At 35.8% G+C, this 26122-nt stretch overlaps 1 protein-coding gene across 3 annotated transcripts in view; it reads right to left on the reverse strand.

Moving 5' to 3' along the window:
- The window catches only part of Hel89B (histone acetyltransferase 1), a 170501-nt gene that overhangs the window by 143958 nt on the left and 421 nt on the right, over positions 1-26122 (reverse strand). Inside the window, exons 1-3 of one of the 3 annotated variants that reach the window (XM_081731439.1) lie at positions 25638-25758; positions 5155-5263; positions 839-1080 (exon numbers count right to left, since the gene is read on the reverse strand). In XM_081731439.1, coding sequence (XP_081587565.1) covers positions 839-1080; positions 5155-5165 — 253 coding nt within the window. In that variant the 5' untranslated portion in view covers positions 5166-5263; positions 25638-25758. Of the gene's footprint in view, positions 1-838; positions 1081-5154; positions 5264-25563; positions 25759-26122 lie in introns of those variants that run through there. The other 2 variants (XM_081731438.1, XM_081731440.1) reach the window with 2 other exon arrangements.

The raw sequence follows: 26122 nt of genomic DNA on the forward strand, positions 1-26122 counted from the left end.
CTGATACTGAGGCATAATTTAAGTTTTTCTTTAGGATACTAGCAAGATGATAGAACGTAGTATGATTTATGAGTTATAGCCCAAATTTATGATTACGCTTTAAACTTCTATTTTTCTTAACTATAATATTATCAAAAAATAAGACATGTAGATTGAAAAACTCCGTGCTAAGTGCCAAAATGGAAAAGTTCGGTTTAATGTTAAGATGTGGCCTATGTGCCTAATACTGCTCAACCTATCTAGTAGTCACTGTAGAAGTAGTTCAAACAATCATCAGAAGAATGCGCGTGGATCTACGTCCCACCAGTTCTAAAGTAAAATCTGGGCTTTTTACTCAATACTTTTTTCTTGGTACTTAGCACGGATTTTATAGTCAGTCTATATATATCAATCGATAAATTACACCATACTGAATAAAATGACATATTTTAGGATACATTTTCATATGTACTTTCCGAGAAAATAAAGAAAAACTAATGTTTACGGCATCAGAAAGTACTTCGTTCATTGCAATCTGAAGCAATTGATAGCTTTTCTCCACTGGAATAAATTATTTATGTACTATATATGAAAAATATATAATGTTAAGTGCAGATTACATTCATAGCTTAATTTTCCCAAGAGAACGCATATACATCAAATATTGTAACAATACTCTTAACAATGAGGCACATACTACTTATGAACTAATTTTTTCAAAGATTCTAATCCTTCGCTGTAACCTCTGGAAAAAAAAAAAAAAAAAAAAATCTGCAGGCTTGATAGTACTCCAGTCTTGTAACGATCAGAATACCATTAAAAATTCAACACTGTCAGCTGAAATCTACAGGAAACTTACCGCATTTTGTAGGTAACCCCGGTGGATCCCATTGGGGGACGTTCTTAATCACCGCTTCCACTGCTTGGCCTGCTGCAATACGTGTTTCCCATGATGAGCTTCGCAAGTATCCAGCGATGCGGTTCAACAAATTGTGAAGTTCATGAGGATGGAGTTTCTGAACCTCTCCAAGCTGATGTGCTGCAGCTCGTCTGGTAACAGGAGAGGAGCCTGTTTCCAGCAAGACAAACAGCCGATCGAGCCTGCGGAAAAGGGATTACAATAATTTGCTCTTACATTATTTTTAAAACATGCACAAGATAGTGTTGTAATCTATTACTAGAAAAAGCTTTGCTAATCCAGTAAATTCCTAACAATACCTACGTCTGCACGTTTTTGTTTCTTCTAATGGAGCTTTTAAAACTAGTTCTAAAAAAATACGCAAGCTAATTGCTAAATGAATTGATAGGATGCATATGAAATACTATAGATGCAAGGGCTCGGGAAAAAACAGACTTTTTTGGAAAAAAACTCGATTTTTTCTGCTTCGCTTTTTTGCTTGGGAAATTTTGGTCTTTTTTCAAAATGTTGCTTTAAATTGATAAAACAGACTTTCTTTCCCTTCTCTACAGCACAAGAACTCATTTGATTAGTGGTTGATGTAACTAATAATATAGAACCTCTAAAATAAACCATGAATTTCGGAAAGATTTTTTAAAATTCTTAACATATTTACATTATAAATTCCAAAGGATTAACCAATATATATATAATATTTTTTTAACTTCTTATACACAAAAAATAAGTACTTTTTCGAAGAAAAAAAGATACACAAATAACTAACAAAATTGTATGTAGTATTTTACTTCAAAGTATCACACACCCTCTTTTTCAAACAAAAAATAAAATAAAATAAAATAAAATAAAAATAAAAATAAAATAAAACATGAGAGAAATACATTTATATGATAATCCTAAAAGCTGCACATCAAGAGCTTGGTTTCGGGTGGTTCTGTACATTCTTGAAATTTTTAAGTTTTAACTTTCATATACATTGTATGAATATTTCGAACAAATTTTTCATTCATTGATCACATACGCAATAATGTTACCACCTATCAGGTGCTTGGAATCTGCAAAATCGGTAAAATTCCGAATTTTATAATGCACTAACTGTTTCTTAAGCTTGTTCAGAATCGGGAAAGTACCAAATTTTCTGTTAATGGATCATATGTGTAATAAACTGTTCATCTGATAGTGCGGTATTCTAGACTTATAACCACCATTGCGGTTTACACAGTCCTGAAGGTTTATGAATTTTTAACGACAGGAATTCAACATATCATTACGAAACTTTAAAAACTATGAAATACATTTAAGAAGAGTGGAAAGAATCAATCAGTTCCAATTCACAAGAAAGGCGACAAAACTGAATGTAATAATTATCGAGGCATTTCTCTTAACATTTTATTAACAAGATTGAATCCATACTCAGATGAAATTATTGGGGATTATCAGTGTGGATTTAGGGAAATCGATCAACTATCGACCATATATTTACTATTCGATAAATACTCGAAAAGAAATGTGAATATATTACCCAGTACATCAGCTGTTTATTGGTTTTAAAAAGGCTTACGACTTGGATAGGAAGGAAACATTGTACAACATTCTTACAGAATTCGGAATACCGAAAAAGCTAGTTAGATTAATTAAAATGTGTTTAAATGAATCCCAGAGTAAAGTCCGAGCAGAAAAATTCTTGTCCATGAGCTTCCACGTCGAGAATGGCCTCAAACAAATAGATCCGTTATCGCTATTATTGTTCAGCTTTGTTCCGAAGTACGCTATAAGGAAAATTAAAGATAGCAACCAGGCCCTAGAGCTGAATTGTATTCACCAGGTTACGGCGTATGCTGATGATGTAAATTTGATAGGAGAACAATAGAAAGAAATACAGAGTCCTTATTAAACACTTGCAGCGACATTGGTATAGAAGTAAATGCAGAGAAAACTAAATACATGGAAGTTCACCGGGATCGTAATATGGCTAATTATGGATGCGTTAAAATATCAAATAATACTTTCGACAAAGTGGATACTTTCAAATATCTGGGATCAATATCACCAGACCAAAATCATATCCACAAAGAAATTAAATGTCGACTGAAATCAGGAAATTCGTGTTATTATTCAGTTCAAAGTATTTTGTCGTCGCGACTTCTGTCAAGGAATTTAAAGCTTAAAATATATAAAACGATAATCATGCCTGCTGTGTTTTATGGTTGTGAAACATGGTCGCTTGAGGGAAGAACGTAGACTTAAAGTATTTGAAAATAAAATCCTGAGACGAATATTCGGACCCAAGAGGAACGGGAATAAGGGAAACATAAAAGTGCAAATTTTTGCTTTCATTCTAAAATTCTGTCTGAATTCTGACACTTCAGACATTGTCTTATTGATATCTTTTATATCAACTATTTTGTAGAAAATGCGTTTTAGACTCATTCCTTCCTGTAGGTGATCTTTATCTTATATCCTCCTTACTCTGTGTAATAATATATTTAGTAATGAATGCTATTAATAGTAATGTTTATTAAGTACTTTAGTAATAAACTATGTGAATTTTAAATGCGTGTTTTTAAGAATACATGTTGTTCTCATCCTTAGAAAGTAATAACTATACTTCAAAGTTTTCAGCTACGCCTAACGTTAATGTTCGTTCGTTTGTGTATATATGTGTATCCTGTCCCGTACTTGCAACTGAAACAACAATCACCCTGAAAGAGAAGGAGACTGACTGACTCTTGAGAATCTGACCATTGTACAGTAAGATTTATCAAATAGTACGAGACTATCGGAAAATGTTAATTATCTCCAACAAGTTATTGAGTGATCTTGATGTAACTTTGCCTGTGTAGACCTTACGTATATTATTCAGTGGAAATTATTCTGTCATTCACTTCCTTTACAGGTGGCACTAGTTGTTAGTAAGGTCCAAAACGGAGAAGATAGAAACTCGTAGCGTTAGTAAGATTCTGAATTTGAAGGGTTACGCCGCCTGGCAAATTCAAGCTGAAATGAAGCTTGCGTATGGTGGTGATTGCCGACCCTATGACCCTATCGCAAGGTGGAAAAGGAATTTTCAAACAAGTCACATGCCTTTACATATGAGCCTAGACCTCACCATCCATTAATCGTGGACGCCGCCAGTACAGTAACGAAAATCGAAGAGCCGATTCTGGAAGACTGAGGAATAACTATCCATAACATCATGCAACAAAGTGGACTTAGTTATGGTACTGTGTGGAAAATAATTCATGAAGAATCGCACATGTCTAAAGGAATCAACACGTTGGGTTCTGGGTTTGCTGACTCCTCTTCAAACACGGTATGACATTACGAGTCACTTGTTGAGTCTTTAGGAGCAAGATGATGCCCATCTTGTAACTATGGACGAATGGTGGATCTACCTATATGATCCCGAGACAAAAACGAGCAAGGAGTGGAAGCACTCCTCCTTATCTCTCCCCAAAAATGCAAATGTGCAGAAATCTGCAAGGTCATGGATTGGCCCTCTCGGGCTTTTTGGATCTGTTGTGTGGTCATCCTTACAGACTACCTTCAAAAGGGTGGTACAATTACGGGGACATACTACTGTTTACTTCTGAGGAAATTACGAAATGCTGTTAAGCAAAAACATGGTAGTATGCTCACCAAAGGGATCTGTATCCTTGCAGATAATGTATCCGCTCATCCATCCCAAGCAGCGTCAGTAGAAAATTCTAGGTATTACATTTAAAATATTATATTTTCACAACACACATGACGTCATAATGAAGGCGGAACAATAGTCTTTCATGCAATCTGCAAAGTTCTACAATGACGGCCTTTAAAAAAGTGAGAGAAATGCATAACTTGGCGCACAGACTATGTAGAGAAGTCTAAAGAAAGGACACACTAACTATTAAGTCATGTTGCTAATTAAAACTTTTCGATACCTTCTCGTATATTCGTGTTCTGGAGTTCCTAGCGTCGAATGTTGGTAAATTGTTGGTTCCGTCGTTGTTTCTGAAAGCTCTGAAATCTTCAAAACCCAGCAATTCGAAAACACCTGCATGTATTTTACTTATTTGTATTTGACTTGAAAAATCTCATTATCCAAGAAGTGTACTAGTTATTTTTCAGCCTATAACCTCAGCATACGTTTGAAATTTCCTTCGTGTAGATTTCAATTTACTCTTAACAAGTTAATAACAACTAAACAAATTAATTATCCAGTTTTCCGAAAACGTTTAATTCGAAACTTTTTGAGAACAATGAAACTAGAATCATACCTGGAAGTCATCTTCCTCCTCTATATGTAGTGTCACGGTCCTTCCGACTTTCCAACTGACCACAGAGTCATTTCTGAAAGGCCACCCATATCTTACGCCCTACTGGAACCTAAAAGAGAGATCCGATACATATTTGAACAATAGTAACCAAAATAAAAAATGAATAATTCAACCAATGCACTTCTCTTTAAGATGTAAGATTTTTTTATTTTATTTAACTAGATCAGTTTGGATTCTGCTCCCTCCAGCTTTTCGCAAATTACTATTATATGAATGCAAGTTCACTTAAATCAACTTTTCTAAACCAAAGATAGTTTTCCTCCATACAATGATCGTTTAATTCAATATTGTAATCGGAAATTTACAAGACTATCAAAGATTCCTTAGATATAATATTGAGCACATTACTGAATTGAATCACTGTTAATGTTAATCTGATAAATAATAATAATAAATTAAATAAATAAATAATGCTTTATATGAGTATGGTCCACATTCTTCAATCCCCAACTCCGGGTGGTAGTTGGGATCCAGTTTAAGCAGCAGTCTCCATCCTAAGCCCTTAAAAAGGGCTTAATTTCATGTCAGACAATGTTTGTCGATTACTTATTGTTCACTATAAGCTTTACTGCAGACGTATGATACAACCTGCTTTGTCAACACGTACTACACGTGACTACATTAACGTTCATAGAATAAAAATCTACTTGACGTGATATTCCATTGATCAGTAGGAAATCTCAAAGTTCTGGAAGGGCAACAAACGTCAAGGGAGATTATGTGTATAAACATTTTGTTGCTTTCATCACGTTGTATTCTAGCATAAGATATCAATATTAAACCTTGTATTTAGATGTGCGAACTAATTAGATAACTGTATTCATATGTAAAAGTCAGGTCGGTTGCACACCACTCAGTTACTTTCAATAGTAAAACCACAAACTCCTTCGCATGGTGTACACATGACACTGCTACATATTTGCTCATTATTGTTTCATTATTTGAAATATTTTCTGTTTCTACTCGATGTAACTTTGACTGGATTCATCTCGACATTCACATACACTTACTCTTTCGGCTTTGGCAATACTAAAAATATCGTCCCTTTCCGGCATTAATGCAGTAAGCGACAATTTGAAAAGTTTACAGGAGAGCCGAAAAACTAAAATTTTGATGGTTTTTCTTGTATAACTTTTTTGTTTTCTGAACTATTTTCGTAAGAAAAACACAGCTAATATAATTAAACAATCTCCGTCAAATGGAACAGTGACGTATATAATAGCTTCAATATATTCACTTATTTTGGCGCTTAATTCATTTTTGCTTACAAACTTTTTAACAAATCAATGTTTCAAACGACATTCATTCAAATGTATTAATGCATTAAGGCACACGGTGTCATGGTGAGATTGCGTTAAGCGACATTTAGGGAAAAAATAAATTGTAATAAATTGCTGATTCGTTAATTGAAGAATGTATACTGATCGGTAAAATACTGAACGCTTCTTGAAATAATGCTGCTTAAAATCAATTAGCCAAGAAAAATGCTTTGGATTACCTCTCCTTTATATGTAAAAAATAATCTAATATTCTGAATGCTTAAGTTAATAATAACTGACACCATTATTTAGTTTTCTCATTTATTTTTAGCGTCATTTTTTTAATTTCCTAAAGCTTAGAATATTGCAAATTATTACTGATTTGTTAAGCTTACTGATCAATGAAAATTTGCATCATACATTTACTACATAAATGCAAATTGTCGAAACTTCAGAAAACTAACTTTATCAGACAAAATGTTTCAATCTTGAATTTCTTCTTCGGTGTCCTCTTCATCTGTCTCAGGGAGGGTATCTTGTGCTTCTGCTGGTAGAACACGTGTATATGCTTTGGTAGAATATTCTGATTACACAATTTGACAAGATCCTGGCCTTACTGATAGGGATGGCTGCCCCATAAGGTCTGCTTGGTTGCTTTTGTCTTGGTGGCCGAAGTTTCAGTGTAAGATACACTGCGTCCTTAGTCACTGAATACTTAACTTTGGCAAATTCACTATTTTTGAAAAAGCGACAACTCTCATTTTTGACAGCAAGAAAGGTTGCCCTCATGTTTCTTAGCACTGAAGATATGCTCTGCCAAAGTTGACCAATTTCTAAAAGAATCATGCTTCAATAATTCAACATTATATGAATGTGGCTTTGTTCTCGCCATTCTCATGACGGTAATCCACTCGGAAGAACTTTCAATTTTTTGATTATGAGATGCTTTCTCAATTTGACTATGCACACTGTCCACAGTCATATATGTGTGACCCGGGACCAAATAATTGATCTGGATTCGTTGCAAGTTTTTGGATTTTTCAAGTCAACATGGCCTTAATATTTCTATTTTTGTTTTGACCGGCAGTTAACGCAATACAGGATTAAAGTTGAAATATTACCTCATTCGTCCACTACATCTATATATCTCAAAAGAATGCAATCGATTTCATTCGATCCTCGTTTACCTTCGCTCTCATTCCATACATGATAGTATGCATTTCTGCTTTTTGATTAATATATCGAGAGATTGTATACGGAATACTTTCGTGTGTAGTATAAAAGCATCGAATCGCCATGAGGTACGCTCAAAACTTTCTGCAAACCGAAACTTGCGACAAGTGTTCCTTCCTGGCTACCACTCAAACTCTGCTGTTTTTTGAAACGAGCCTTAGTTGCTTCTTTACCTTCAATATGGCAGGTGTATTAGCCTTCTCTTCTTGGGTTATGTCTGTCTTGTTGGTAAATGCGATACATTTCTGGTAGTTGTTCTTTTTGGGTCTATGAAACCCAAGGTTGAATTTTGAGTTAAATATACCCCGAAAAACTCTTTCACTCACAGGAATATTTCCTTCTTCGTTCATTGCACGTGCGTAAATCGCATAGAGATAAGTGATGTTTTTGAGATCCTTGGGAAGATATAGTCGTGTTGTTTTATTTCTACAGTAGTGTGAAGGCACTACAGGAAGTCTTTGAATGAATTCAACAACGAGCTTCACATCTCGCTCGGATGCCGCATTGGGGCGAACTGAGTGGCGTCTCGACCATCAGGTTTTGCTAAGCCTTCAGTGGATTGTGTAACCGTGTAATTCACAAACCTTTGTGAGGTATCTAATGTTTAGAGCAAGAATTGAAGACAAACTCTTCTATATCCTTCACCTTCGTTAACAAAATACTGAAAAGATTATGCCCGTGGGCTCTCTCCCTGAATCCTCCTCCTTTTCACTGGAACTTGTCTGGTTGCTCCTAAGATCTAGTTCCTTTGATCATTCGGTTTTAAAGACCAAAAGTGTCTAAATAAGTATTGGCGCCTCCCTTCCTGAATATCAGAACATTTATTTGGGCAAGACTTGCATTTGTTTAGTTGTATTTGTTTCTTCTCCACTCTTTCTTGCCTGTTTTTGTTGTAGGCTTGGCCACTTTGCTTTAATCGTTTTTTCCTCTCTTTTTGAGGAGTTTTCTTTCTAATTTTCAATCCATTTTCCCTTACGATGTTCTTTTCTGGTGTAAAAGTAATCTTTCTACTTACAATCTTCATCTGTTTCCTAGCACCGCTTTCCTCGTTGTAACCATCACCTGAATTCAACTTTGCAGCTGAAATTTCTGAAACTCTTTTACTCTTAACTTATAATATATCTTCATCTGATGAGGTTGGTGTTCTGCCCGGCCAATCTGTTAAGTTTTCGGAAGGGCAAGCTTGGTTAAGTATGATATCATCGTCAGAGAAATAGTTTAAATAGTTCAGTCCCAAATTTGTTCTTCTTCTCAAGTTCCGTTTCTCAGCGAAATAATGTTAATCTCTTTCTCGATTCATTTCTAAAGTCCCCTCTTCATTCGGGTTTAGAGTTTCTTCCTCTACTACTATCTCCTGATGCTTGTTAGGGTTTTTCCTTCTTTCTTCGGTCTTCTCCTCATCTTCATTTAGGATCCCTTCCACTGCTACTGTCTCCTGATGCTTCTTTGGTTTCTCCTTCCCTTCTTCAGTCTTTTTATCATTGTGGTTTAAAGTGTTTTCCACTGCTACAGTCTACTGAAGCTTTTTTGAGTTTCTCTTCCCTTCTTCAGTCTTCTCATCCTGGTTTAGGGTCTCTTCCACTGCTACTGTCCCCTGAAGCTTGTTTGGGTTTTCCTTCCCTTCTTCAGCCTTCTTCTCATCCGGGTATAGATCATCTACTCCTCCTCAATTCTGATGCTTGTTTTTTTTCTTCCCTCTTTCTCCCTTCTTTGTATCTGGGTTTAGGATATTTTCCACTTCTACTCTCTTCTGAAGCTGGTTTGGGTTTTTCTTCCCTTCTTCAGCCTTCTTCTCATCCAACTTTAGTATCTCCCACTGCTACTTTCTCCTTATGCTTGTTTGGGTTTTCCTTCAGTTCTTCAGCCTTGTTCTCATCCGGGTTTAGGATATCTTCCACTGCTACTCACTTCTGATGCTTGTTTGGGTTTCCCTTCCTTTCTTCAGCTTTCTTCTCATCCTGGTCTAGGGCCTCTTCCACTGCTGCGAGTAAGGCCCCAATTTTCATGATCTCATTCTTCGAACAGTTAACTATATTGGAATATGTCTCGTTTGGTACCCTCGGCTTCATGACTTGTTCTTCAACTTGCTGTTTGGTTAAATTTAAAATCTTCCTCCCACGGGAAAACTAAAAGCAGAAAATTAAAAAAAAATAACCCGACCTAAATGTGATAAAAGTAACATTTTTGTAGTGCAAAGTAATAGTTTTAAAAGCTTTGACTAATAGTACCTCGTGACTACTAAATAAAGCTGACTTTTGAAGTTGGCAGAAATAACATTCATTAAATAAATCAGGTAGTTTTGATTTCCATTGACTTGAAAGTTCAGCTATAAGTAGTAGACACATGGTAGTGTAAGTCGAAGTTTAGGAGATTATTACTCTGCTATTTTTATCACACTCTTTGAAATCGGTTTCATTTTTATTTAATTAACATTGGAAATTTGTTATCTGGCCTGCCTGTCTGTCTGCCAAATAGCATTGGATAGGTCGAACGTGAGCACGAACCTTGTTCTAGCCGGTCATCCAAACTGAGGATTTCCGTGATATTCCTCAGTCTTAACAGGCGAATGTCGGGACGGCACCTTCTGTAAGGCCAGAGCCGCTGATGCCGTTATGGGCAAACAAAATTATGTGAGTAAATTTTGACTAGCGCAAACTGTTGGGGCACAAATAATTGCTGCCAGTACACCTGAGACAGTCGCATTTGTGGGATGTTCAAGCGCTACAGTGTCAAGGTTTTACCAACAGTGTTCATGACAGTCAGTCATCTGCAAAGCGATCACACTTGGATCAGGTACGTGCGGTGGGCAGAAAATGAACAACGAAGAGCACTATCGTATCTCACCAAAGGCGTATGACAATTCAGGAATTGACGCACCAGTACAATGTGGGCCAATAAATCCTACAACAAATTTCAACCATGACCATTTGACGTACCTTACATCCGTTAGGATATCATAGCCGTAGACCAACACTATTACAACAACACAGAAATAACATAAGGCTGACACGGGCAAAAGAAAATGGATCATTGGACTATGGATCAATGAAAGAAGGTTATCTGCAGTGGTAAGTCCCGCTTTCCACTGAACCATGTCGATGAGATTGCTGAAAACAGCATGAGTATACGTCTCTGGGTTGCAGCATGGTAATTCAATACGACGGTGGCGGTGCTGCTTATGGCCTGGGAAGCGACGTACAGGTATTTCTTACTCGATTCCACTTTTCATGGTGCCAGATATTGCAAACCATATTTCCAAATCCAACAGAACAGCGCCATATTCTACTTAATCCATACTTCTGCACCGATATATGAAACCTTAAAATGGATTATACGACGTTACACACTGTTATTGCAAGTAAACCAGCAGTAAGTAGCTATAACAATATTACCGTTTACTTCAGAAGTGAGGCTGAGAACCTCTTACGTATATTTTTAAGGTAGCAAAATTGCTGTAAGGAAAAGTATTTGTTCTTAGCAGGTAAAGAGAACTGCAACAAATAGTGGAAATCATTGATATAATTACATCAAAATTGTTTCAAGCGACTCAGAACCAACTACAAGCTGGCGCTTACTACACTTTTGCCGTGAAATATTGTAATAATAATGTTCATACCTCATTTATTTGTTCCAAGTACGGAAATAATTTGGTGTTTGAAACAATCTAGACTAGAAGTCAGTTTCTTTGTTTCACCAGAAACATTTATGCAGTAAATACAAACGACTCAGTGTTACATACGACATTTTTGCCTCCAGTAAGCCTAATTACATCCGTGTAAGCGACATACCTATCTCGGTAACGGTTAAAGATAGAAACATGGCGATTAGACCATTCGATGCGCCTTAAAATTCTGAGCCAAAAACTATAAAAAAGTCAATTTCGAAAAAATGTCGCTTACTGCGTTAATGCCGGAAAGGGACGATATATTACGCCGTTAAGTGAAATATGTTGTCTGTAACTAATGCATCCTATCTCTATTTGCAAGTCATAACACTAAAAATATTAGTCATTGTTAAAGGCACGAGTTTTTCGCATTAAGAATTTGAAAATTTCGTGTTTTGTCGTATTTTCCAAATAAAGTTTGCATTCTGTAGCTCTTGTGGAAAAGATATTCCCCGACATTTTTATAATTGTTCCTTCTATTCATAGATCACTGCAGAAATAAACCATTAATTACCTAAAAACATAATACACTGAATATTCCCCTTGACATTGTAAATTTCCCAATAGAAAAAATATATATTTTTTTAAAATCAAACTGAAGGAAAATCAGTAACTAAACTTACTATGAGAAGGACATTTCTGCTGTCTTCTGAAACACACAGGCACAACTTACATTTTTGCATTAAATATAAGCATGTTACATGTATCCGCATTTTCCTCCTTCATTGTTGTGGTATATTAAGACTTGAATTGCATGTGGTCAAACCTCTTACAGTTGGCATTGCTTGTTGGGAGCTACACATATGTAACTGCATTTAGAACAAACTTCAAACAATCATCACTTTGGAATTTTTGTCCATTCAAAATGTTCATTACACTGCATTTTCCAGACGCATCACTTGTGAAGAGTTTATAGGGCACTTTATAAAACTCCAAATACAGTAGTTCATAATCAGATGCTTTCATTATAATAATAATAATAAAAAAAAATAAAAAAAAAAAGATATGAAAGCCAAGCTTTAAAAATCTTCCTTAAGGCAACAATGTATGGTTCACTACTACATGTAAGTACAGAAGGATCAAATAGCTTTCCCAAAGTATCATATACTTCTATAGTTTTGGAGCCTTCTCTTTGCGAAGAAAGTTTCAAGAATGATTTTTATGCATTTTTTTTCTTTGAAGTCACATTCAATACTACCTCTCTTTTCACTTTGTAACAAACGTAAGTGTGGTTTAGATTTTTCAAAGAGGCCCTGCAACTTGTTCTCTATAGCTGTGTTCGAATCACCCAAAATGCGCCGTTCATGCCACGTTCTACCGTTCCGACAGCGGAAAACTAGCGTTTCCAAAATTAATGAAAAGGTATTTTTAAAATTTCGCATTATATCGCATAGTCAGAAATTTCGCGCAAAACTGCCAATTTCGCGTTTTATCGCACAATGGAAACCAATGAATATACACACAGAATTTCATAAAACATTAAGAAACTGAAAATCACTTAATTCTGACGCATTGAGAAAAACTCGTGCCTATGGTCATTGTTTCAAAGTAAGTACAAAATACTGATTTAGGTTACTATTGTAGTAATGAACAATATTTATTTTTAATAGTTTACATTTATGCTTACTGAAACATTGTAATTATTCTAAACTTTCCCTCCCTTCCTCTGAACCACTGTTTAAGTATCATTCTATAGATACACGCATATACAATGTAAGATGTAAATAAAACGAAAATCGCTAGAATTTCAAAAGTTTTTATTGTTTCATATCAACGAGAATTTTCGATTTTGACAATTATTAACAGCAATACCAACAACCTGGATCTGGGAAGTAGGTCAAGAATACCGCCTCCTTGGAATCTTAGCTCTGAAGGCTTACTCGATCAACTGCCTGAAGTATCAATACAAAAGATTCATCTCCCGCTGCGAAACGATTAGACGACTAATGGGCTTCTTGTAGCAGTTACTAGTATCTTAGGCAGATCTAATTTCGCTCCTCGATCGAGTAGGCAGAAATTGATCTTGGAATATCCTCGGATGACAGGGACATTGGGAAAAAAAATTCGTTAGTACTTTATCTCAAGATATTGTTGGCGCAGATCTCTAATTGTTTCATTCACTGGTTCTACACTAAATACTACAGGATAAACTGTGATTTCTGCTGATTACATGCTATGTCTCAAACTTTCTCTCGTTCGAAGAAACTTAGTCCAATATGACAGATTTGTACTTCAGCTGAATTCTGTTTGGCCATGGTAATCATCTATGAATTTCTACTGATACCATGCTAGGTCTCAAAACTTGCCTGGTCCAGTAAACTTAATGCAAAATTAAGAATATGTAATCCAGTTGCATTTTGTTTGACCATCTCGTCCCGCAGGCATTACTCCCAAGACCTGTGATGGCTTGTTAGGGTCGCTGCTGTCTCGAGTTCGCAACCTGGGCACTATGTCCAGAATACATGATCATAAAAATCGCAGCAAATTCTTTCAAAATACCGTGACAGGTGTCATGTCGAGCAAATAATGGACACTCTTCCAACCGCTTGGTATGATTTGTCTATAATAGTAGTTACAATTCAATCAAACTTACGGATTACATCTCATGACGAAGAAATCTACTGCCTCATACCAGAGTTGCAAGCTTCCTTCAACATTAGTGTTGCCTGTATACCTTCAGTCATATTCAGAACCAAGTGATGTAGAGTCTATTGAAGAAAGACTTGCTTTATTCTATCCAGCAAGCAGAAGCATTGTTCTTAGCAACAATACATGCATTTGCAAAGTAGGCAGGGAGCACAGAAAAGATATTATTGTTTCAATGTCTGCTTTCTCCTCCATAACAGATCAGCAGATCAAATCGTTGATGTTAGTATCGGTACCTCCAGTTGTAGAATATGCAGAGTATATTAACATTACCCTAACAAGTCTAACAGCTTTATGACACAAGAATAACAAAAGTAGTTCTTCATATGTATTAAACGCGGACTTCCTAGAAATTAGTCTGACAACTGACTGGAGAACATTGTTGACAAAAAAAAAACTTATTTTTAATAATGGAACGGGAAATATCGCAGGAACTACTTTGATCAGTCATTTCCAACTCGCAGATGTATAAGGTAGAAGCGCGGCTTTACCTTCTGAAAAGAGCATGGAATCACAGTAAGGAAAAGAGGGGTGGGGGTGTCGTAGGAAAGCAAATGGCAATGTCCACGTAATCAGATCCACCACTAGATTTCTACAAAACCATTAAGTATGCTATCGATTATTTGGGAATCATCACTGTCGAACCCAATACCTTTTGAAAAAATAATAATAAGTGTTGGGAACGAGGCTATGAATTACGGATACCAATAGAAGTTAGCACATGCCTAGATATGAAATATTAGTTGTTAGGGAACACTTCGTGATAACAAATGATCGAATTACGATGGATTTCAATCAGAGTAAAATGGATACTGGATTTTAGGAATATTTTGTATGTTATTCCATTGAGGTGTAATCTCTGATTAGATAAATAGATAGATGGAGATTTAATTGGATCATAATATATATTGGATACTGTTATGTGGATATGGAACTTAGTGGAATCAATATATGAATGGTAATTAGTGCATTTATGTTTGTAGTTAAAGCACTTAGGCCCAACAAGATGATTTGGAACATTGAAAGATAGTTGGCACAGATCAAGTTGGGACACTCTTAGTAAAAATGAAATGAAATCTTTGAGTTTTACGTCCCACGGTTATGCCGGTTAGGCTAAAGGAGACGGTGATAATGAGTAATGAATGAAATGGTGGAATGAAGAAAGTGGGAGGAAACGGGAGAACCCGAGAAAACCCACGCACACGGTGTTTGTCCACCACAAAGTTCACTTGGCGGGGACTGGGATCGAACCCGGGACCCCAAGCACCAGAGGTGAACGCTCTACCACTGAGCCACCGCTACCACTATCACTACGTCACTTACTTGCTTAATCTTCTTCAAGAAAAGGAAGAAATTTTGGATACCACTCACACCAGTCAATGCTCGGGACTTCAGAGATGAAATAACTACACCCCTCTCACAAATCGGGAGGTTTAATCGGTGCTCTCAAAATAATTTCCATGGCCTTTGCTACCAAGCCATGCACTTCAAAGCTGAGCAAGATGGCTTACCCCCAACCACTCTAGTTCTGATGTGGAAGGACTTGCTCGTACTCCGGAAAACTGATGTCCGTTGAGCAAAGCAACGTTACTCATTGCGATGCTGTAACCATTTGTAGCTGTGACAGTCCAAAATATCAAATTTTATTCGTTGACACTAGTTAAATTCTCAACACTATTCCGTTTCACAGACGAGAATAACTTCACGTCTAACTCCTAGCACTGCTTCCGGTAAAAGACAATGATAATAGGAAGAAGATCCCTAATTGGATATTTTTGATGACGTAACTATAGGACGCTAGTTTTTCTACTGAACATCAAAAGAACCACACAATCTCAAACGCAGCTGTGATCAATAACAGATATCCTTACTGAAACAAAGGGATGTATCAAGAAGACATTATGGTTGACTTTTCTGAACTAAGAACTTTGAAGAATTTACGAAATAAAAATTTTGATTTTCTTAAGAAGATTCCTTACTCCAAGATATCATTGTAAATAAACTAGAAACCACTAAAACTACCAAATATATTCTTATTTCCTAAAATAATGCAATATTTTCGATTAAATAGGCTGAAATGATAATACTACACATATTTTTCATGGAATCTATAACTGAATATTATTGTCTCGGGCAAAAGTTATGAAAATTTTGCGACCTACTCCTATGATACTGTAATAAATCGAGACAAATTTTTGAAATCTCTACTAAACGAAAATTTTGCGAATATCTACAGGATGTTCCAAATTCCCGGACCATGTTACATTATACTAAAGTATAAGATAACAACCTAACTGATTCAAAAGAGCGAACCACTCTCAACCAATTCAGTGCACGAAGGAAATACACTGAAGTCCACACGATTCATGTGTGCGAATCAAATTATCGAATCAGAGTAACTGAACCGATTCACTGAAATGAATAATTTTGCCCTTCGTCACATCCACTGCTAAACAGCAGAGTTTTGTGGAAACCACGAATGCTCCATCTTCCATTTTCGCGCCATCTGCGCAACCTTAATAAACACAGCACTGAACTGTTGTAAGCATAATATGAAGCTTCACAGTATGGTAACAGATCTTTCGTGTGGTGGTGACTTGTAACGTATCAGTCACTTGAGGGTGAAAGTATTTTTTTTTTATCTCTCAAGCTGCAGGAAGAACTCAAAGACTAAGAAAGCCTTATTGTTAGAAACAACACCTATTAAGTACTTGACTGATGCGACCGGGAGGTTTATTGCTCAAGGTTAAAAGAAATGTGATTTAAACTAAAATAAAAATAGATGGTGCTACCCCAGTTTATAGGGACATGGCTTTGTAAAATTTAGGAAGAATCATGAAGTATGATTTCAGAAGAGAGCATCCATAAAACGAGAGAACATTAACTAAAAGCCTTCATTTGTAAGAACAAAGAATGCACTAATAAACATTGAAGCGATAATAGAAAGTGTTGTAAATCGTGATTTTTAATAATGATCGAAATGTCAATTCCCTTCCAGTGAGTTGTCTTAACCCTTTCAGCAGATGCCTTCACAATTGTGAATGATACTCTCAGTTGTCAAAAAATACCAACTAAAGGATTTTAGTACACAAATTGGCTACAAGCAAATTTGTGAGTGTCTGAATGACAAGTATTGGATTTCCATCTGTTAAGTATATTGAAAATCACAACGTTTATAAGTAGTGTGTTCTGCATTCACAATTGTGTCGGCATCTGCTGAAAGGGTTAAGAAACGTACTGGCAATGATGATAGTATCAGAGAATAGTTTAAGATATGAGGGAACTAACTGATATGTTGAAATATCAAGAAAAATTAAAACGGCAATTTGAACTACCTGACATGGGAAAGGATAAAACATTAGGATTTCAAAGAATTCCTCATATTTCTAGGTTGCAGGAAAAAGAACATAATTAAATTTTTGTAAATGTGAGTTACTCAAGCGGGATGTAATGTCAGAAAGGTAACGAGCGTATGACATTAAGAAAAAGCAATGAATCAGATGATGACTTAACACGGTATTGCGGTAAAGTAAGATGTAAAATAAAAGAAATAGGTAGTGAAAATGTGCTGCGGAAAGAAGAAATGATTGATGAAAATTCCACCGTAACGTAACTTACCGTTAGTTGTGTTGACGCATGTAATTTAATAAGATACCCACTCGCTGTTGCGCCTACTTCCTACAAACACCCCGCCTCGGGCTACCCTGCTACGCTCCTACCCTCAGTCAGTCAGACTGCATTCCAGTGCCCACCTAGGACAAGCTGAGAGTTAAACGCCAAAGATGGCGGCCTCAAAATAGAAAATTTACAAAGAAATCAACAGAGTCAGGCGAAATGTCACAATAAGAGTGGCACGAAAAGTAATAGAAGTCGTCAATGTAGGGCGATTACTTGGGGTGAATAACGAAATTACAGTCTGGACTATACGAGTTCGTGTATTGATTCAATAGGTAAAAACTAATGTAGCACAATATGGAAGTATTTCAAACCCAATGTCTTATTAAATAACTTAGGACATTCACGCTGCAATAGGGGATAATACTCAATACAGAACTGTAGTGTTTAATTTAATGATGAAGGTTACCTCGGTATTAATTATGTATAGTAGTAGTATCATTACTTATGATAACGTTCTACTAGTACTTAGAAAGTAATTGTGTAAAAGGAGAAGAGTGTTAATAATATAGATTTATTACAATGAATTTTATTAAATTTACATTATTACAAATATGCAGACTTGTTGTTATTAACAATTAAACATCAATTCATTAATTAGTTGAGCTGAAAGGAAAAATGAAATGAAATCTGAGTTTTACGTCCCACGTTTATGCCAGTTAGGCTAAGTAATGAATGAAATGGTGGAATGATGAAAGTGGGAGGAAACGGGAGAACCCCGAGGAAACCCAAACACACGGTGTTTGTCCACCACACAGTTCACTTGGCTGGGGCTGGGATCGAACCCGGAACCCCAAGCACCAGAGGTGAACGCTCTAGTGAGCTTAAATGAGTTGCAAGTTTAAACAATATGAAATCAACTAATAACAAGCTATGTTTTAAGAGCAGTTATTAAAGAGGTCTAGCAGGAGACTGTCATGAAGAAATTTCTTTTTTAGAGACTAACATTTAAAGAAAAGGTTAGAACTCACATTTTAAATTTGGAGCTCTCTCTCTAATCTCGACGTAGTGTTCATCGTCGAAGCTCTGAAGACGTTCATCGTCGGAGCTTCGAATTCGAGTGTGAATGCAAGACGCAAGACGATAATGTTATGATTTTTTCAAATTTATATGGGTGATTCCACGAAAAAGGGAAATTTTCTGTCACGGGCATTTCTTCAAACTACTACGAGAAAGAATCACCTCATTTTTATTTTGTTTGGTAGTAACAGTCACAAAGTAGGTATGCCATGTATAACAGTTTGCAAATATAACACGAAACATACGTAAAAAATTAATTATTACCCAGATTTCTCAACACTGTGGGCTGTCACAGACTACAGTTGACTGATTTTAATCAAGAAATTACAACTGAAGTCGCAAATTAAATATCATTTAATGGTAATTAAATGGAAGAGAACACTTCAATGTTTCGGTTTTATGGAAAGTAAACCTTTATAACGATTAGTTTCGAAAGCTTGACTATGCTTCGCTTCTGTCACCTCTATTTCGTCTCAACTACATGGCATGAGAAAAAATTGTCATTGCTCTCAACAGACAGCATGGTCGTCCACATTGGCAACATCCACAATAAGACAAGGCAGACATGTTTGACTGAAAAACAGAAAAAGTTGTGTGCATGTGTTAAAAGCTATAGGAAAAATATTTTTGTGTGTGGAAAGGAGATGCGTATATTAACTGATACTCAACACCATGGTATTTATTACTGAATGTATTTGTATGGTATATACCCACTTTCCCTTGAGAAACCTACGACTTAACGTAGAAAATTCGTACACAATTACTCACATGTACTGGTTAAAAAGTGGGCCGGTAAAGATAAATTATATTCGATTTTCCCAACTCCATGGTGCTCAACTCCATGTCCATCTGAAAACTAAGGAATCCACGGTGTTGAGAAGTTCACGGAGTTGATAATCCTATAGTGTTGTTATGCTCATGCTCTTCCAAATATTTGTTCTTTCAACATATTGATAGAAATAAAGCTCGTTTATGGTCTAGTGACTAGTACGCTCGCCTTTCGTGCGTGGTTCTGGGTTTGTTTCCTGGTGGAAGCTCAAAAATTAATGGTGTTTACTTCGCACAGTGAGGCAATTGAAAAACTCATTTGAGTAGAGATGTACTGAAACCTGATCGCGCAGACCATCACAACGGCCGTAGGAGCCGACACGCTGACCACGTGTCATTCACACTCAAAGGCCGGTGGGTCCTAGCCCATTTAAGGAGTGTTTCGCGGAAGTTCAGATTTGAAGCTGTCAGGTAGCCTGAGGTAAAACTTCAGTCAAGTCGAGATGGATGGTGTCCGTTTTCAACCTGTTGACGTCTCAATCTATAAGTATGCGCACCAACAAAAAGCTTTTAAAGAAGCAATAAGAAAAATATTTTTGTGCATGGAAAGCAGGTGCGTATATTAATTGATATTGGTTTATTTCCTCTCTTGATTGATTGATATTGGATTATTTCTTCTTAACTAATTCGTGACTTTTTCCAACTCATTATTTGTCACATATGAGTCTCAATAGAAGTTTATTAAAAATTCCGAAAAAAAATACATTCGGTACGTACAATTTGGTACGCAGGCGTTTAACAAAGAAAAAAAAAATGTTTATCAAAATCTTTCAATATCAATGAATTTCTTATATTTCTAAATGTTTCTTGTGTAATAGTCTATAGGAAGTAATATTTGTTACAAGTTTTTTTTTTTTTTCATAGATTAAAATGCCAAGAAAACGATTAAGTGAAAAGGAAAAGCTAGAAAGAAAGAGGGAAGCCGAAAAGAAACGTCGGTTGGTAATCAGGAATGATCCTATTAAGTATGAAGAGTTCAAGAGGAGAACAAGAAAGGTGGAGAAAGAGGAAGGAAGAAGGAAAAATAAAAGGCATATTGTCATTATCCGAAAGAGAGCAAAGAATAAAGATAAAAAGGTGGCGACCATCATCAAGAGAACATTACGAAAGGAAAAAATCCGCACAAGTTGCTGAAAAATTTGCAATTAATATGTCAACATCAGTTATAAAATGCAAGGATATTACATGGAAATATTCCGAAACTGGACATGGAAAAGGTGCTCCCGATGGGGTCGGGACCACTCTTGAAAGAACCGCAGAATTCCTTATTGCTCAAGGATATGATGTGGACATTAATTGAACAAATGAGAAAACATTGCAGAGATGTCAAGATATACACTATTTCAAAGGAAGAAATTTCATCTGTCGAACAGCAGCTTCCTCTCCACGAAACGTTTTTGGGAACATCAAGTAACATGGTGTAACACAATACCACAAGTAATTAATTTCTGCTCTTTTTCGTGTTTTATGTATCTAGCAGGAGATATCTGCATTCATTTCCATCTCGGGCAACTTAACTACTATTCTCCACCATCAGTGGCAACAATTTCTTCAGATGTAAACATTTCTTGTGAAGTTGGTTTAACAGATGATAATCCACCAAAAACTGAAGACTGAGTTGCAGTTATATACTTTGATGAGTGGTAACCCCGTAAAATTCAAATTATTTTTTAACTGGTAAAAACACACTAAAAACTCTCGCTTCTATTATTATTTGGCCAAAACTTCTGATTACAAGGAGTTACTAAATTTTATCTTATGATCAGCTAATTATTTTCTTTTCAGGGATTGTCGAAGAGTCTGAGGGCAATGTACGGACAGTCAATTTTATGACGCGGATCGGGAGGAATTTCTTCTGGTCCACTAAACCTGACGTTCAAAAAGCGTTGGCAGTTGACATTTGTGTCGATTAGAACAGCCCTTCCCTGTTTTCTCAAGACATTTCCTTCATTGGAGTGGAAAATGTGGGCTACTTAAAAAAAAGATCGAATTATCCAAAGAAAACGGAGAAATGATGAGTGCCTTACACTATCATTTAGTGTTCATTATACAGGGTGTTTTAAACAACACCGACAACGTTTGGGAGGTGATTCCTAACACCAAGATAAGACAAAAGTATAGACCAATCTGGGTGCATAAATGCTTTTTTTCGGAGTTATAGCGTGCCGAAAACACGAAAAAATGAACTTTAAAACTATGGGGCCTACCGTAGTCGGGTCAAGACTTCACTTAGGAATTAGTATGTGCGCTATCCAAATATCCATGTTTTAGAATCCTGCGGTACTTCCACAACAACTTTTATAGAAGTAGTTGGTGAGTACTTCAGATTATATGCCCATAGCCAAACTCCCTCTATAAAAATTGCTTCGTGAGTACCTCAGGATTCTGAACCATATTTTTGGATAGTGCACATATTAGTTCCTAAGTGAAGTCGTGACCCGACTACGGCAGGTCTCAAAGTTTTGGAGCTATGGACCTTTAAAGTTCATTTTTTTTGTTTTCGGCAGCCTATAACTCCGAAAGGAAGCATTTGTGCACCCAGGTTGTCTATACTTTTTGTCTTACCTTGGTGTCAGGAATCAGTTCCCAAACGATGTGTGTATTGTTTTGAAACACCTTGTATATATACCAAATATACAAATACACTTACCAAATGTTGAAAAAGTATTGAACTTTCGACGTGTTGACTTGATCACACAGAGAAGACAGACGGTTTACATAAGCTCAGAAAACAAATGAAGTAGACAATAGACAGGTTTAGTGACTACTTCATTTGTTTCTTAAGCTTATGTAAAACGTCTATCCTCTCCATACGATAGTCAAAATATTGAAAGCGCAGTAATTTTTCAATATTTGATGTGTATGTGTATTTCTTTTTTCCTTATTGTACGTCACTTTGGAACCTTCATTAGATATATTTTCATATGTTTGCAATATTTTCTGGAGTATTTTTGTATAACAAATTATGATACGTGTCTTCTAGTTTGTTAGAATTTTAATAACATAAGGAGAATAATTCTAACTTACAAAAAAATATTTTAATTTTTATGTAAATTATAATATTAATCACTTATAAACCAAAACTTATCACCCAGATGTATCACGTTTCTCAACTCCACAGCAATTTTCAACTCCGTGTCCTATGGTCTCAACTCCGTGGGTGATGAAAAGTTTGTTATTTTTTATTTACCACACCAATAACGATTCAGCGCTGCTGAACACCTAATTAACATGTACTTAGTAGTAGTAAGTGCATCTGAAATTTTTTCGAAATAGGCGACCTTCAACGGAACAAAAATTTTCCAAGTGAAAATTTCCCTTTTTCGTGGAATCACCCATATACTAATTTGAGACTACTTTCATTATACAAAAATGTAAAAACAACCAGTATGTAATAAGTCCTTGTGGCTTCCTTTCGTTTTGGGTTTTTAGAAAAAGTTATTTGTTTTATGACGTTTCAGTTATTTTCTTTTAGTACAATACTAATAAAATGTTCGTAATGGTACACTCAAATAAAAAATTTCGTTTTAATATTTTTAACAAAGTTACATCGTAATAACAATAACAGTAGAGCGGAAACAAACAAATCGACTTAAATTTGAACCAAATGTGATGAAATGGGGCAAAGTTTTCGGCGTTCGGCATATTTGTAAAATCCACAGAAGAAATAGTTGCTTGGCCTCACAATAGTATTATACAAGTAATCAAAATATATCGAGACCTTACTCTTACATGTATAATAAGATAGAAACGCGAAATGGAAAGTGTACCCCTTACTACGTAGCACTCTAAAAAACATGAAACGCTTTGTGCAAGCACGGTACAAAGTGTTCATAGAAATGTCGCAAAGCTGTGCCACCCACAAGATATATGTTTTACGCAATATAAAGCGATTATTGCACTATCTTAGTTTGTATCTCCACCGTCGCTGACACGCCTGCTCCTTGCGGACGCACTCCCTCGCTATACTTCACCCCTGCTGCGCTCCTGCCATGACACTCCGAGACAGCATTCGTGGTTTTTATTGGTTACCTATAGTTATTTTCCTTGGCAAAATTCGCGGTTTATTACTTTTATGTCATATGCACAGATGCTGTAGTTATACCCAGTCCCTTTAAAGTCATTCTGAACCCATTAATGCAACTCATCCCTTAAAGAACACTTTCTAAGGCAGTAAGAGTGCATTTCATGCTAAGGAAAATTTGTATTTCATTAATATACGCAGTAGAGAAAAGAAGTACATTCTGAATGCGTTTCGTAATTTTTGACGTCCTACGGACATGTACTTGATTAGGGGCTCCGCTCTCGACCGTCCTCTAAAAGTTTATGTACATAATACTCAAGTAGGGTGTTGTTTATATTGCAAATTGGAAATATGAGAACGCAAGGATCATAGTTTTTGTTATTTCTGAATAGTGAGTAGCTGAATAGTCTGACGAGCTAGCAACATTTAATTGGAGGTACTAGGCCCTATTTACGCAAAGCAATACACTACAGACGAATACATATCTAGCAAAAATAAATTAATTAATAAGGCAGTGAGAATGAATTTCCTGCCAAGAGTTCACATTTGTTCAATATGAGTATGCCCCATAAAATGGAATAGTACGAACAGGTGCTCGTGTATTTTTGGCGCACCACATTTTGGAAGATCTATAGGTAAAAATTCAATATTTTGCATAAAAAGATATGGTAATAAGGAACAAATTTCTGCACGCGACACAATTAAATACAAAGGAATACAGCTTATTTTGGGTTTTTAGTTGCAAGTTGCGACAACAACAATCTTGAAATATAAATCATATTTTAACACTTTTACCCCAACGACATTGAAATATTTCGAAAAAAGCAATTAAACCGGAATAAACCCATATGGGTCCAGGTTAGTTGGTTTTAAAAAAAAATACCCGGTTTTTTTCAAACTCTGCAATACACGCTCCAGCTGCGCGCCGATAAGTAGGACCGCTTTTAAATGGTATAACAGAGTAGAGTAAAATAGGGATAGGAACAGGTTCGCTCAAGGATAAGTAAGTTTTGACCTATTTTCATAAAATTAATAGTGTGTAATTTTTAGTTTCTAAGCGATTATACCAACTAGAGTAGGCACTGTAAAGTTAACCCGAAACGAAATAATATTCCTTTTTTTTTTAAACCTCCGTGTGGGCTAGCGATATAGCAGTAATGTTCACATAGAAATTCTTTACGGACGTACCACAATAGCTTACGTACTTTCTTCCTTCAGGCGCACGCGCACTATAACCCATCCAGCTTCGCCCTGCCCTGACTCGGTTAGATCTGGAAGCCGTATTTATACACAAATGTAAATTTTTTACAATTACTTCTAATGGCCCCCTTAAAATTTCTATATGCCAAGTGAGACATTTCATGTCGCCTAGCGGAAACCCTTCAGGGACAATAAGAAGGGAATTAGTAGAAAAACTATAATCTTTCAATTCTTTTTAGTGGTGTGCCGAAAGTAAACAAATATGGCACGAAATATATTACATAACACGTTTAAAATAAGAGTAAACTTCGAATAACATACTTATGAAATGTTTGTGATATTCACGGACATGTTCCTTTCACCATACATGTAAGCAGAATTTATCCAATAACATCGAAAATATACATATTTATTTACTACTCACAGAAATTACAAGAAAACACACTTGGTTCATCCCTATATAACTCCATAGATGAGTCTATATAAATAATGGGACTTAAATGTCAACATGCACGATAACCTGCTTTCAAAATATCCCAACCTTTATTTCCATATATTTCTTTGTACATATTTACATCAGCTCTTAATTTGTAACGTTCAAAGGCATTTCTTGACATATTTCCGTACCAAATCACAAAAAAATCATTCGTCCATAAGATGGAAAGCTCATTATTCGCCAAATGAGAGAGTGAAGTTAAACACTTCTTCCTTGCAGAAAGTTGGAACAGCTGCCACATGGAAGTTTACTTTTTCAAAAAATATGCACACTTTATGAACTGCAATTCAAATAATCTACATACCTGAACCACTTTTCACCCTAATTCACTCCCAAGTTTCGTGCTAGCGCCACATACACCCCTTATATCCAATATACCTTTCGAAAATTGCAAAAAAATTCTTCCTAACATATGTATTATGCCGAGAGACACACATCCTGCCGCTTTCAAATTTATACTGACAGCCATGTTGCTGATGAACCCGAATTTATGTGATGCTTGAACCCTGATTGGTCGAAATAATCTGCCACCATTGATAACCCTTTTCTTCTTCTTTTATAATTACATTTTAAATTCCAATTTTAATTGAAAATTTTGTTCGACTATGCAAAGATCTTTCTGAGACATCGCAATATTTAATGTTTAATTTCATAAGTATTCGATAATATGTAGAATTGTAATTGTAATTAATCCAACAACTAATTTAAGTTACTGGTATACATATATCATCTACAATTCATAAAGAAAAGTAATTTAGCTCGGAATTGAGTTTTTATATATATTTAATACAGATCTATCTGATTACGATTAGTCCTACTTGTGTTAACAAGGATATTTGAATAAAATAATAGTTACGTATTGA

The sequence above is a fragment of the Thermobia domestica genome, chromosome 11 (assembly GCF_964235325.1).
Source record: "Thermobia domestica chromosome 11, izTheDome1.hap1.1, whole genome shotgun sequence".
In the NCBI taxonomy this organism is placed as follows: Eukaryota; Metazoa; Arthropoda; class Insecta; order Zygentoma; family Lepismatidae; genus Thermobia; species Thermobia domestica.